Source organism: Lepidochelys kempii, chromosome 9, assembly GCF_965140285.1.
Source record: "Lepidochelys kempii isolate rLepKem1 chromosome 9, rLepKem1.hap1, whole genome shotgun sequence".
NCBI classification, from domain to species: domain Eukaryota; kingdom Metazoa; phylum Chordata; order Testudines; family Cheloniidae; genus Lepidochelys; species Lepidochelys kempii.
Window position 1 is genome coordinate 15753048 of NC_136388.1, and position 14953 is coordinate 15768000.

General features: G+C 38.3%; 1 protein-coding gene across 1 annotated transcript in view; it reads right to left on the reverse strand.

Annotated features, from left to right (window-relative positions):
- The window catches only part of FNDC3B (fibronectin type III domain containing 3B), a 357908-nt gene that overhangs the window by 257016 nt on the left and 85939 nt on the right, over positions 1 to 14953 (reverse strand). Inside the window, exon 3 of the mRNA XM_073359375.2 lies at positions 14167 to 14242. Within this exon, the coding sequence (XP_073215476.2) occupies positions 14167 to 14242 (76 nt within the window). The remainder of the gene's footprint in view (positions 1 to 14166; positions 14243 to 14953) is intronic.

A 14953-nucleotide genomic window follows, 5' to 3' on the forward strand; every position in this document is an offset into this window, starting at 1 on the left:
GTGCACAGATTTTCAGAAATACTCAGCACCTTGCAGATCCTATTTCAGAACAATAGATTCTGCAGGGCACAGAGCACTTGAAAATCTGACCACTTAGGAGCCTACATGGGAGCTCTTTTGAAAATTTGGCCCAGCATATCCCTTTCTTCAAACTCCTTGCATACTGTTAACTAACTGACTGCTGCTGAATATTCCAGGTACAGTATGCCCGGGTGCCATGTACTTCCTGTGCTACTGAACAGTCCAGGTACATTCCAGCAATCCACTGCCCTCAGTGGAATGTTAATAGACGATGGCCGCACAGCAAGTACAGTGAAGTGCTTACAGGAGTTACATGCTCGTGAATTTGATGGAACGCAGGCTAAACAAAGTTATAGTTCTGGCTTTCTAGAAATCTTTTAAAGCAGTATGATTTCAGCGTGGATATTTCATGTCACTCAAAGTAAACTATACAGGTGCACAAGTGACCAATCTAGTAACCATGTGTGTACCTGCACAGCAATGGAAACACTTTCAGGAAACAGTACAGCTGTGCATTCATTCCCAGAGTTCACTCAGAGAGAACTATCTGTGCCTTAAAACATGCAATCGCTAGTTGAATTAGTATTCTATTTATTCTGTTTTCCAAAACTCTCCACACATTTGCTCCACCCTACATTTCTGACCCTATATCCATCAATTCCCCTGGCTGCTCCCTCCACTCCTCCAATCTTGATTTCCTCTCAGTCTCCACCCAGCAACACTCCACAGTTATCAGCCAGTTACTCATTTGCTTGCACGATGTCCTATCTATTTTCAACTATTTCCTGCCCTCAGAGAAACTGAGTCACTTCCTCTCTTCCAATCTCACACACTACAACATTCTGTCACTTTGGACTACAATGGACACTAACGTCCAGGTCCCCAGCTAGGAACACACACTTCTTCGCACATTACTACTGTAACTAGCCTGCAGGAAGAACAAGCAAACAAACACACTACTTGCTCTTTAACTGTTTTCCCAGTCAGTTTTCTGTTTACTCTGCTCCAGCTCCACATGTCAAAAATCACATCAAACTGAGAATACGCCTCTTAGCAACTTTTCCTCTTAATTTACAACATTATACAAATATATTGAAATAACTTTTGAGAAGAAAATTTGCAATAAATTAAGGATGACTTCTAAAAAAAAGTCATTAATTTGAACCATGATTGGAAGTTTCAGCAAGTAACTTGCTTTCCTTTTAGGATACTTGCATTTAGGACCACAAGAAGCTAAACAATGCAGTTTAAATTCACACTCACTCTTTGTTTCACATGACAAGAAAAAACAAAGAGCCCTTTAGCTCTTTGAAACTCTTTATTAACTGGAAAAAAATACCATTTCAGGGAAACAAGCAAACAGCCGCGTATGAGCTTGTGCCCTTTTTCAGTTGTATTTTCATTCAAATCCCACATAAAGCCAGTATTCAGAGTCAATGACAAACTATTGGCAAATACTAGTCATTGTGGTTTCACAACAGATCAGAAATCCTAGATGTTTATAATTTAGCCTTTATGGTTCAAAATGGGAAACCAAAAGAGAGGCAAGTAAGATCTGATCTACTACAAAAATAATCAATCTCACCTATGGTTATGACCTTACCATATCATAACATGAATTTGTCTTGCCTGTGAAAACAGAATAAAACATGTTACAAGCATATATATTTTAACCTAAGATTCCAGCAGGTTTAAAGTACCGTCTCCCTCACCTGGGTAGTACATTTTTTCTGATTACGCAGAAAGTGACAGTCACAAACATGTTTCATACACCACTTTTCAATGGTTTCCCAATCAACATCTGTGGACAACACTGCCTAAATAAAATAGACTCAGCAATTTGAATTCCTCTCTCAAAAATTGCTCTTGTTCTTGCTATTACATTTCTCCCTCCCCTTCCCTCCTGCTCTATACTTTTTGTTAAATGCTTTTCACTTACCTAACTTTTGTGTGTAAACATTTACAATAGCAAACTTTCAGTTTGGCTTATTTGTGGCAGAAAATAAGCTTGGGTTTCATTTAGATTGATGGCAATACAAAAATAGGTTTAGCAATAACTCTGCTATTTTGTGGTGTGATCACTGGTTAGAAAGTGTTATACCGTCTGTATCAGGGGTTTTGTACATATGTAATCTCAGCATGGAGATGACGTACAAAATTCCAGTTGTGCCAAAATAATCATTTCGTCCATATTATTCATACCATAGTGCAGTATGCATGACAACTTGGCATTATTGGCTACCAGAATGAAAAAGCACTGAACAGATGTTTAACTAGACGGCTCCAACCCCCCAAACTAATCCACAGCCTTGGACTTTTTTAATAGATTAACAAGTGAGATTTTCTAATGCAATATCTAAGATTCAGCATGAGATATTAAAAATACTTGACTACAAACATCAACCCAAGATCAGCCACTAGGGATGGGAACATTTGTTTGGATAAAGTCAAAAAACACTCAGAGGTTCATTCAAAGCTCTAACCGAGCTTGAAATGATTTTGTTCTAAGATTCAAAAAGTAGAATTACTATTTCATAGTCTAGGGTTTGTTTGTTTTTTCCCTTCTTTCTTTTGCTGCTGCTCCTCCTCAATTTCTGGGTTCACAATTAACGGATTTCCCAAATCCTTACCCAAATGCATTTAAGGGTTTCAAAGTAGATTATGAACAAAATGTATGTTTTATTTTAAAAAAAGAAAATAAAGTTGTCAGGGGGTAGGAGATAAAGAAGATTACAAAACCTATTTTGCAAAACAACGATTCCATGAAAAAAATGTAATTAAATGAAAGCAAAATTTGTTTTGTTTTTATTAATTATTATCTCCTTACCGGGTCAAAACCCAAAGTAAAGCATTGAGTTAGTGCACAAGAACAGAAAAGTGAAACTGACCAGTCTACTTTAATTTTACATATTGAGAGATCTATCGCTGCTTTTAGTCACATCAGAATCCAACTGGCCCAGCAGGAGTTTCATGAGGCTTTGTGCTCCTTAGGAAGAAGCCCTTTATGCACTGCAACATATGCTCTCTTACACAGACAACCCGATCCTTTAGTTGGTGCAAAGTGCAACTGGATCATAACCCTAGCTCTGCATTTCCATACTATAAACATGTTTGTATTTCTTTAACGTTTAGTCTCAATTCCAAATTTCCTGCAGTTAGAACATCTGAATTTGAGATAATTACAACACCTCTGTAATGTACTTCTTCCCGGCTTCCATTCCATTTTCTTTTATGCTTTCTGTACCACAGAGTTGTTATTTTGATAAGTATTAATCATCATCTGGTGATGTCACTTTTTCTATCATGATTCTTCATTTTATTTGGATGTGTAACAGAGTGGCAGAATTCTCCTGTTGCTCTATCCTGTTAGCATGCATTTGAATTCAGGTTAATCAGTGCTAACTTCTGGGTGCAGGTATGGGTCACCAGACTTCACCCTGAATAGAAGGGAAGCAGGAACAGAACACCAGCAGAAAGAAACGTGAGAGCACACACTAGGATTTGGGACAAACAGGACAGAGAGAGGTCATGAAAGAAGGAATTCTTAAGGCATTCAAGTTTACAAAGCAGGCATAGATTGGAGTTCATCTGAGATTATTTTGAATTTACCATTTTTTTTTATATGGCAGATCTCAGAAAAGGTTACAGAATGGTTTCAGCCATTTGACAGCTCTGGACAGTATTAAGTCAAGGTAGAACATTCCTGATCTACACATGAATGTACCAGGTAAACTTCCAGTTGTAACATCCCTCTTAATGCAAAGTTAATGGACAACATCAACACAGCAGAACAATCAGCAGTGAAAGTATGAAGTTGACATTTTGTGTAACTTCACCCATAGTTCACCATCAGTTCTAAGAGAGACTGAAAAATTCTGCTTTTGCTATGATAGGGCAACAGTGTTGGTGCACAGTCACTGAATCCCATAAATATCTTGCTACATGTAATATATACCAGGTTTATTCAGATATTCTAAGACAGTACTGGTATTTAAAATGTGGTTTCATTTAAAATATATCCGGGCCCTACGTACTAAAAAAGTCTACATTTTTAGGGAAAAAACACAAAAGGCCAAACCCTTACTGGACAAAATTTAAAAGTTTCAATTACACAGCCGCCTCCATGTCATTAACCAGTGACTTACCTCATGTGTACGTGTACACACACACAAATAGGACAAGACTCAAACTGAACATCTTCTATTGGAGCTATATATCTTTAACAATCAGGTGATGAATTCCCATTAAGCAAGGGAAACACCTCTGAGAAGCAAAAAATATCCAAACTTCTCTAAAAATGGCACAAAAGTAAGTTACTTTAAAGTCTGAGACTTTCAAAGGAATATTTATGCTATTCAAACTGTTATAGCAAATGCTCAGAGGGTGCTATAAGCAATTTCTCAAACACCAGAGACATAAATGTATGTCTCCTCTTTTGTTCTTTTAAAAATATTAACAGGTTTATTGAACAACTACACTTTCCAATGTTTTAAGACAGATATTTCAGAGATTTAAATTCTACAAATTTTTTTTCACATGAATTTTTTCCTTTAATATTTTGAAAATGTCTTTAGATGCATTAATGTTTTTCTGCACTTGCCAGTTTTTATTTGTTTTTATTTATACATTATGATTATGTTGTACAGTAGGGACAAATGAGATGATACACCCATATATGATTAAAGATAAGAATCAACAGGTCAAAGGTTTTGCATAAGTATTGCATAAGGAAAGCTATCCCAGAATAGGATATCTGAGCTTAACCAGAGGATTCCAAAATCCTTAGAAAGCAATACAAAAATGTTTTTTATTGAGATAAGTCAGTCTCTATAACCAAAATTAGATACAGCTGCTAAATGGACATGTGACACAATGTAAAAAAAAGCATTCGGATTTCCTGAATGGGAAATGTGGAAGTGGGCCTGTCATAGATTAGTTACATTAAATCAAAGTGCTATTAAAACAGCTCACCCAGTTTAAACTGATTAAGAATGATACAGCATATCATAGGCAGTGCTTCCTAATTTGCACATTGGTTAAATATGAATGCATTCCATTTACAAACACATCTTCAGAGAGCATGTGGCAGCTCAGAAAGCAGAAATAAACAGTTTCAACTTCACGTAGAACTATACAATCATGAATTGACTTGACTGATACCTTTTTATTCCATGCAAAACACAGGGCCTTCACCACTGCCATTCATCTTTGGCGGTCTCTTGCTGCAGTCTTAGGTTCTCCCAGTGTCATTTTAATGATTTTCAGTTCTGCTTCTGTTGTGCGTTTCCAAGTTGTCCTTGGTCTACCTCATCGCCTCTTGTCCTAGAGATTCCAGTCCCATGCCCGTCTTGTTATGTTGTTCTAGTCTTTCCTCCATGCGTATCCTAGCTACCTCCATTTTTGTTCCCTGATTTCTTGTCCTATCAGTTTCTGTTTCATCCTCCTTCAAAGCTGTTCATTTTTTTATTTTTTCTGGCTATCTGATGTTGAGAATTTGTCTCCAGCAGCTGTTTATTTTAAAAAATTGAGTTTATATAGTAAGGTCTTGATTTTACAATAGTGTTAAGTATTCAAAGTTTAGTTCCAGGGACAAGATTTCTGTTTCTTCAGCTCGATTTTAGGGTTGCAAAAGTATGTCTTGTTTTCGCTATTCTAGCTTTAATGTCTTCATCTGTTCCACCTGTTTTGCTTATGATGTTGTCAAGATATGAGAAGTGTCGGACCTCTTCTATGTCAGTCCCAGAAAGTGTTATTGATATTTCTTGTTGTGTGTTGATTCTCATAGTTTTTGTTTGCTCAGGGTTGATTTTCAGCCCTACTAACTGTGCATAGGTCAGAAGATCATTTGTTTTTGCAGCATATCTTTGTGGGAATGAAGGAGCAAGTTGATGTTGTCTGCAAAGTCAAGGTCTTCTCTAGCTGCTGTGTGAAAGTCCATTGTATACTCCTTGGTTGTTCTGTGGTCTCATTACCCAAGCTATTACCAGTAGGAAGGATATGGGTGACATAAGACATCCTTGCCTGACATCAGTAGTTAACCTGAATAGCTTAGTCAGTTCTGTATTATGAATTGGCATGTCATATTTTCATAGAGGCTCTGAATGATATTCACAAATTTCTGGGGGATTGCACAGTGGTGTAACAACTTCCATAAGACTGTTCTGTCCACTGTGTCAAAGGCTTTTTGGAAATCTAGGACAATGATGTATAGTGGTGACTGCCATTCGATTGACCAGCCTATGATGATATATATGGTTACTATGTAGTCTACTCACAGTTTCTCCTGCCTGAGTCCTTGTGGTCTTCTTGTAGCCTTAAATCTACTGCTTTCTTTAGTCTGTCTAGGATAAAGTGTGTAAGTATTTAACTATGGAAGGAGAGCAACTGAATGCCAGTCTAGTTTTTACACTGACTGAGGTTTCCTTTGTTTGGAAGCTTCACTATAATGCATGGAAAAATGGCCATAAAGTGGCTCCAGGAAAGTCACACCAATGTAATGGGTAATAACGTCTGCCCTCACGATTGGGACCATATTCATCTTCAGAACCACAATCTACTTTGTGTTTTCCTGTCATTCGTAATTTAAAACAAACCAAAAAAAGCACATCAAACAATATAAAACAAAAGTTTCTTGGTGCTCTCTCAGCTGAGTAGGCTAGTATTTTGTGAATCTGACACGAAAGCATAATAAACAAGTTTTAGAATGTCTCGTTTCAGAAAAGTTCACTGACATTTAATGACAATGCTCTAAGATTTGCCATTTCTCAAAATTTAAATTATAGTTATATAATTATCTTAATGACAAATTCTGCCATGAAATAGGCTCTCTCCATCCCCCCACAATATTCTTTGAGGATGGAAAAATAAACAGAAGCTGTGATCAATAATTTTAGAATGCATCTGGTCAGCACTTTAACAAGAGGATCAGGCAGTTTAAATACCATAAACCATTATTCCGTTTTAAGCCTCAGTTTCACGCTTTAATCAATAAAACAATACTGCTAAGAGACAAACATTCTTCCTACAATTTAAGACTTGATCATAGTAATGACATGGTCAAAGCCAAAATCAGGGACATTTCACATGGTCTTGTATCAAGGCATTGGATTTTACTCTCTAGTACTATACTTTTAAGAGTTAAGATCTTCGAAAGGAGGGGTCAATATGTCAATCACACAGTTGAGGCTGCAGCAGTGCCATAAATTGACCTTTTAATTCATGAAGAGAGTGACAGTATGGAAGTGAAAGGGCATGAGATCTTTTAGTACTGATTAACAACTGTTTTCATTTTCAAGTTAGCCCACAGCACAGTCACAGAGCCAAGTGAGGTCAAAAGAAGACAGGTCCGACACTGCCACCAAGTTTCAAAACTGAGGACTAAGAAAAGCAAAAGGTAAAGAACAAGGTTCTCAACAAAAATATAATGAATGTTCCAATCCTGTAAAATCTTTCTAATTGGATTACTTATGTGTGTTAGGATTAGTCAGAGAAGGAAGGTTTTCCAAGGTTAGGCTTAGAGAAAAAAAGAAAGGCAGAGACAGATGCCCCAGCTTTAAATATGCCTATGGGGTCTCCCACACTGAACACAGATCCAATCACATTTAAAAAGCAAAAACCTTAAACAGACACTTTTCTGGATTTGTAAGTAAAGAGCCAGAAAAAGAAGAAACTGTCATTTAAAAACAGCTCGAACACTACAGCAGTCATTGGCTTGTTGAATTGGTTCTGACACCACTTTGTGCCATTGGGGCAGAGAAACGTCACACAGCAGGAGACAGGATGGCTCAGACCATACAGATTTAGGTGTAGCTCATTGGTTCCAATCTAGCCAAGTTCAGCGATCACTGGTATCTGATTATTCCGTGCCTTACTGTAAAAATAAAGCAGCGGACTCAGTAGACCTCTTGGTGAAAATGTGTATATGTTACATCAAAAACTATCATCAGAATGGGCATCCTTGTCAGCAAATTCAGGAGCATCTGCCCCAGACCTTTCTCCTCTCCAAAATAAAATCTTTGATATCTTCTCATGAATGTCTAGTGTCAGCTCAAGATCAGCAGGGCTAAAACAGAACTCTTCATCTCCTCTCCCAAGCCCTCTCCCCACCTCCTTTCTTGATCAAAGTGGACAACAGCACCATCCTGCCTGTCACTCAGGCCTGTAACCTGGGTGTCATCTTCAGCCATCTCACATCCAGGCTATGTCTAAATCTTCCAGATTCCTTCTGCATAACATCTCTAAAATATAGCCTTTCCTACCCATCCACACAGCTAATTTTCTCATCCAGGCTCTCATCATCTTGCATCCCAATTATGACAACATCCTTTTCTCTGGTCGTGACAAATGCAAATTTTGCCCTGCTCACATCCACCCAGAATGCTGATGAAAAGATCACTCTGCTAGCCTGTGGCTTTGACCAGGTCACCCCTCTTTGTATCCCTCATTCGCTACTGAAATGTTGACTCCTACCTCCCATCATTCCACTATGCCCATTCCACTATGCCAGCTTCCTTTGCTCACTTGTTAAATTTTCAAACAAGCACCTTTGTCCTTTCTCCCATGCTACCGCCGCTCACACTCAAGAGGTGCTCCCATAAACATCTGCAAAGCTACCTCATTATCCTCCCTCAAATCCCTCCTCTGAAGTGATGCTTACACAAAACTTGACAGGCTGCTGATGTACCACTACCTATCATCCTGGTCATACTGTCTCATTGTTTCCATGTACTATGTCTGTCTGTACCCAGCTGTTGTCTCTTGTTTTATACTAAGAGTGTAAACTCTTTGGGGCAGGGATCATCCTTTTCTCTCCCATTTGTACAGCGCCTCGCCCAGTGGTCCATAAGTGAGGCTCCTACGCACTATGGTAATACCAAAACTACGTCTATGAATGCTGATAGTTTAGATTCAAAAGCAGTATAAAGAGCAGTGTATAAGGTTCTGTCATAAAAGGTTTATGTAACAGTATCTGTACACTACACTACAAAAGGTTTTTTCCTCCCCCCTGCTCTCCTGCTGGTAATAGCTCACCTTTCCTGATCACTCTCATTACAGTGTGTATGGTAACACCCATTGTTTCATGTTCTCTCTCTATATAAATCTCCCCCCTGTATTTTCCACTGAATGCATCCGATGAAGTGAGCTGTAGCTCACCAAAGCTTAGGCTCAAATAAATTTGTTAGTCTCTAAGGTGCCACCAGTCAGAGAACACTTCAATCTCTTTGGTCACTCGATTACAGACCTAAAAGTTGCAATTCTTCAACAAAAAAAACCCTTCAAAAACAGACTCCAACGAGAGACTGCTGAATTGGAATTAATTTGCAAACTGGATACAATTAACTCAGGCTTGAATAAAGACTGGGAGTGGATGGGTCATTACACAAAGTAAAACTATTTTCCACTGAATGCATCCGATGAAGTGAGCTGTAGCTCACGAAAGTTTATGCTCAAATAAATTGGTTAGTCTCTAAAGGTGCCACAAGTACTCCTTTTCTTTTTGCAAATACAGACTAACATGGCTGCTACTCTGAAACCTGACATAAATGTGTGTGTGTTTCTTTAGCATTTGCAGGGCAAAACTTCCAATTGCAATTTCCAAAAACATACTGTATAAATATAGGAGTGATTTTCTAAACGTATTTTAACACAAAATGCTGATAAGTGTTAAGTGGCAACCAAACCCTATTAGCACAAATACAATAGCAACAAATTACTGAAAACACTAAGAAGCTCCAAATGACTTCATTTTAATGGGATGTCTGTATAACATTTTGAACAATAAAAATATTAAGTAGTATACTGATAAAAATGGAAAAAATGCAAAGTACCAAACAGTATAAAATGCTGTGTCCCAAATAAAAGGATTACTCAGCTTTATTAGCCTGTTAATTCTCATGTAGGTCCTCCCCTTATCACACAGCATGCTGACCGTTAATCTTAACAAGTGGTTTTAGATTACTCACACCAAACAAGCTGTAGCTTTCACTTGTATTATTAAACTAATTAATCTAAAAAGTGTTTCCATATGAGAGAGATAAATAAGCACATCTGGAAACAAATCAACAGAAACGGCAGAACAGTGTTCAACTCTACTTTCAAGATCAACAAATAACAGGTTTTAATGATAATTTTTAAAACAGATTTTAAAACGTCACAATCACAACTGGAACTGGCACAATTTGTCCTAATTTTATTTCTTATGATAGATTTTCAGTTATGGAAAAAGTGATTCAATCAATTGATTGTGACCTACTCAAATCAGAAAAGCAAAGCATTTAGGAGTAAACCCTCCATTGGTGTAGCTCCACTGACTAAAGCATCTGTTCTAATTTACATGAGTTGAGACTCTAGACCCACTTTTTAAGTTCAATTGTGCAAATTCAGTTAGCTCCCAGACCCTTTGCCTTTAGAGATCTGGAGGATCAATACCTAGTTTAAGGCACAAGCAAAAGTAGGTTTGGTGGTCCTACTCCACTCTATTCATTCATATAATAAAATATCCCTACAAGTTGGCACAATTAATTGTATTGGAATCCATACTGTAAATCAGGGTTGAACAGTGCTAGTCCAGCTGTTTAGAGAAACTTTCATAATGCCCAGCTCAAATCATTAGGTCCTTACTTCCATGAGCATTAACTTTAAGCGAACAAAAATACCCAGCCTCCAGCTGATTTAATGAACATGGCTCACATATGTATGATTGATAACACTACATTTCCCAGACCACAGAAGCATCACACGCAGTAATGGTTTTACAGGAGTGAACTCTGCCTAATAATTTCTCTCATGTACATTATTAAACACAAATGTGCTCTTCTTCAACATCAAGCATGAATATTTTCTTGACAAAACACTTTTATAGTGTCCATTGCAAGGAAAATCCCACCTGACATTTACCTTTAAATTTACATATGACTCTCAAAGAAACCTATGGTGTAGAAAAGCTGGAGTGTAGGACAGGAACTTGTTTAGAATCTATAATTTCTTTATAGGATCATTCTTCTAAATGCTAAAGCCATAGAGTTGGTTACATGATTTTGTAACAATCCACTTTAATTGACTTAGACACCAAAATGGGTAGTCTGCATTTGGCACATGGAGATAGAGACTGACCCCATTACCTGTACATATGTAGTGATATCAGCAACAGAAGATAGGGAGCCACTGACTTAGAGATGCCAGCATTCTCCACAAAAAGAGTAGAACATGTAGAGGAAAATCTTGATCCGGCATTAGGAAAGTTATTTGAAAATTGTCCTGTTTCTTACATAGTCTTTCCTACCCATTATGACCTCACCTGGTCTTTTATGCAGTCAAAAGTGTTCTGTGCAGATTTGAAATCACCACTCTAGTATGGGACTAACTAACGCCTACACAACTGCCAATATACTGCCATGTTATTTTGGAGATTCTACTGAATGATCAGCATACTGAGAATGCTAACAAACAACATGAAGAAATCAAAACATTTTAAAATGCATATATGTATACACCAAATATTGGTGAAAATGGCTACGAAGTATAATTGTTATGCTAGGTCCCTTAAATGATCTAAACCAGTGGTTTCCAAACTTGTTCCACCACTTGTGCAGGGAAAGCCCCTGGCGGGCTGGGCCAGTTTGTTTACCTGCCACGTCCGCAGGTTCGACTGATCACGGCTCCCAGGCCAATGGGAGCTGCTGGAAGCAGCGAGGGCCGAGGGACATACTGGCTGCCGCTTCCAGCAGCTCCCATTGGCCTGTAGCTGCGAACCGCGGCCACTGGGAGCCGCGATCGGTCGAACCTGCGGACGTGGCAGGTAAACAAACTGGCCCAGCCCGCCAGGGGCTTTCCCTGCACAAGCGGCAGAACAAATTTGGGAACCACTGCTCTAAACCATTTCTCTTTAAACTTGGAGGTAAAAATCAATGTGCTTTTGTTAGACAATTCCTATGCCCTAGAGAAAATATATGTTCTTCTTAGTCATATTATATAGAGTGTCAAGCTGGCTAGAAAACTCAACTTGTTTAGTACTTCATATAAGCTGTTTATAACAGCAAGGCTTTCAGAATAGTTAGAGACCTCCCAAAACTGCAATAAATATTACCAGACAGGGGAAATAATTTTGTAAAAATGACAATAGTCATAAGAAAGTTTTGATCTATTAATTTCAGTGTCTGCATAAATTACTTCATGCACCTCTAAATGAGCAGACGACAAATTGTTTAGAAACAATTTGGCTTCTATAGCATACTGTATAATTTCTGTGTTTCTCCTCGATTCTTTATCACTGTAGGCCTGGGTAGAAATGAGTAATTGGACATGGGTGAGACCTCATTTTTTGGGAGACAGGATTAGCAGGTAAATGAATCAGCAGGCTGGAAACAGAAAGTTGGTAAGATAAGGGGGAACACCCAGGGAACCAATTACAATAAACAAGATAACAATGGAGAAGATAGGTCTGGAAAGGAAGATGAGGTAAAGAGTAAGTCATGCACGGCCAATGAGAGATTGGTTCCTACAAAGTGACCAAGCCAATCCCCAAAAGTGTAACGCAGTATAACGTGTAAACATGTATAAAGAAAGAGGTTCGCTGTGTCACTCTGGATATGTGGTATATATACCCCTTATGCCCACTCCCTATGCTTGAATCTGATCAACTCAGCGTAGTTTTGCTGTATGCCAAATAAAGAAAAGTGAGTGACGAGTCAGGAGCTGAACTGAGTTACTGGGGAACTGAGTGGAAGAGGTCCCAGGGAAACCCCAACAATCACTAGAAACACTTGCATGTAAACAAAATCATTGTTTCTTAGGGCTAGTCTACACCGGCAATGCTAAGCCGCTGCCGCAGCAGTGCTTTAAGGTGCCTTGTGTGGTCGCGGTGCAGTGCTGGGAGCTCTAAAAAAAAAAAAAACCACCTCCACGAGGGGCACAGCTCCAGCGCTGAGGCACCATTTACACCGGCGCTTTACAGCGCTGCAACTTGCTGCGCTCGGGGCGGGGGGCGTTCCACACCCCGGAGCGAGACAGTTGCAGCGCTGTTAATTGCCAGCGTAGACAAGCCCTCAGACACCCATCCAGTCCTGTTGCTTATTCCCCATCTGATTCATAATCCCATTTCTGACATCAGAACTGGCGGCTGTGGAAATGAAGATGTCACTGACTGAGAATTATGGCCTCAAGTGAGAAATAAGAGAGAAAAGCAAATTCACTCTTATTAAGCAAAGATCCTGCTTTCCTGTAAATATCACTAGTAACATAGAATAAGGAAAGTACTACAAAAAAAGAGGAAACTGATAAATATTTGGCCTACATGTAGATAGTTGATCTTATCCAGCAGCAAAACCAAGTAGAAAGCCTTTTGCATTCAAATATTTCTCCCTCATGGAGAAGTCAAGAAAAAATTAATCATTCCAAACATTTAATCAACACTGCCAGGTTAAAAAAAAATATTTCAGAAAACGCAGAAGTTCCTTACCTGGGTTAGATTTATTAATTTATTATTATCTTAGATGATAAAATATTTTAGTTTTAGTAATCTTACTTTCCTCAATGTGGACCACATACTGGACTAATACATTTCACTTTATTTTGATAGTTAATTTCTACGTACTTTTCACTTTCTGCTTCTTACGCGCTACTATAAAACAGCAATGTCTGGGCTGCAAATACTCTGAAGGATTATGCATTAGTTAAAAATGTTTCCACTTGAATTTTTATTATTATATTAATTAACGTAGATATGTCTATTGATCTTAGGTTTTGCAAAAGATTACTTTAAAAAGTGAAATGCTGAGGAGTCACTTTTTACCTAGTAGCATCCATTAGAATTTGTAAAACTCCATGATTCAAACTGAGGCACTGAATTAAAACCAGTGTTTCAATAAATCCTACAACATACACAGTAATCCTATACACAGCCTCCCACTCATAGCAGTACACAGCTTTGTGGCACAGCATTTCACACTCCTGTATGAGTTATAAATCCTTAACTTTTCACAAAATAAAGCCAAATAAATCTGCAGACTCATGTGTACTATATTTTACTTTTTGAAAAATTAAACAAAGGTAGATATAAAGAAAAACCCATGACTAACCCACTGAACACATACATTTAGGGATGCTCCATTATCGGAAAGCTATTATTTAGAAAAAAAAATCTCTTACCTTGAATGCACTGAAGTGTTCCATCCTCAGCCCTTATTGTAAAGGTTTCACCTGGATTAACTTGAACCAAAATGACCTGCCAAAATAAATATATTCATTTCAATCTAATGCTCAAATCTCATTGGGTATATTCATTCCAAACATTTTCTTACCTAAAAAGTTATGCACTAGACAAGATGTAAAGAGTAAAGCAGGCTTGATTAGCCACAGCTTTGGGTCCTAGCAGAGTCCTGGAATTAGTACAGGAATTGAAGTTTGTCTAAATCACTAAATTTATTCTGAAAATAACATTATTACCCAAAAGGGCTGGAATGTAAAGATGAAAGCTGGAATTTTAGGCCCCAGGCCTGCAAATTCTTAAGCAAACGATTGTTTTCTTGCACACAAGTAATCCCATTGAAGTCATTGGGCTGCTAACTTGCTTAGAATTCAGCAGATGTGTCTTTTCAGGATTGGCACCTGAGAGTGGATATTGCAGGACAGTCTGAGTGACATATTTTGGGCCATATGCTTTTGCCACAGGAGTAAGAACTGCCTCACTGGATCCAACCTGGGACCCATCCAACATGATAAGAGATTCTGGCCCTTTGTATTTGTTTTTACTGAAAAGCATCCAGGCATAAATGGGAATGGGTGCAGTAAAGTACATGAGCAAACAATTTACACTATTAAGAATAAATAATAAGCATTTTAGAATGAAAGGCTAGGTCTCACTCCTGGTTTCCCACTGCTCAAGCCACCAGATAATGGGAATGCTACAGGGACTAGAGAAGTATCCTAAGGCGTA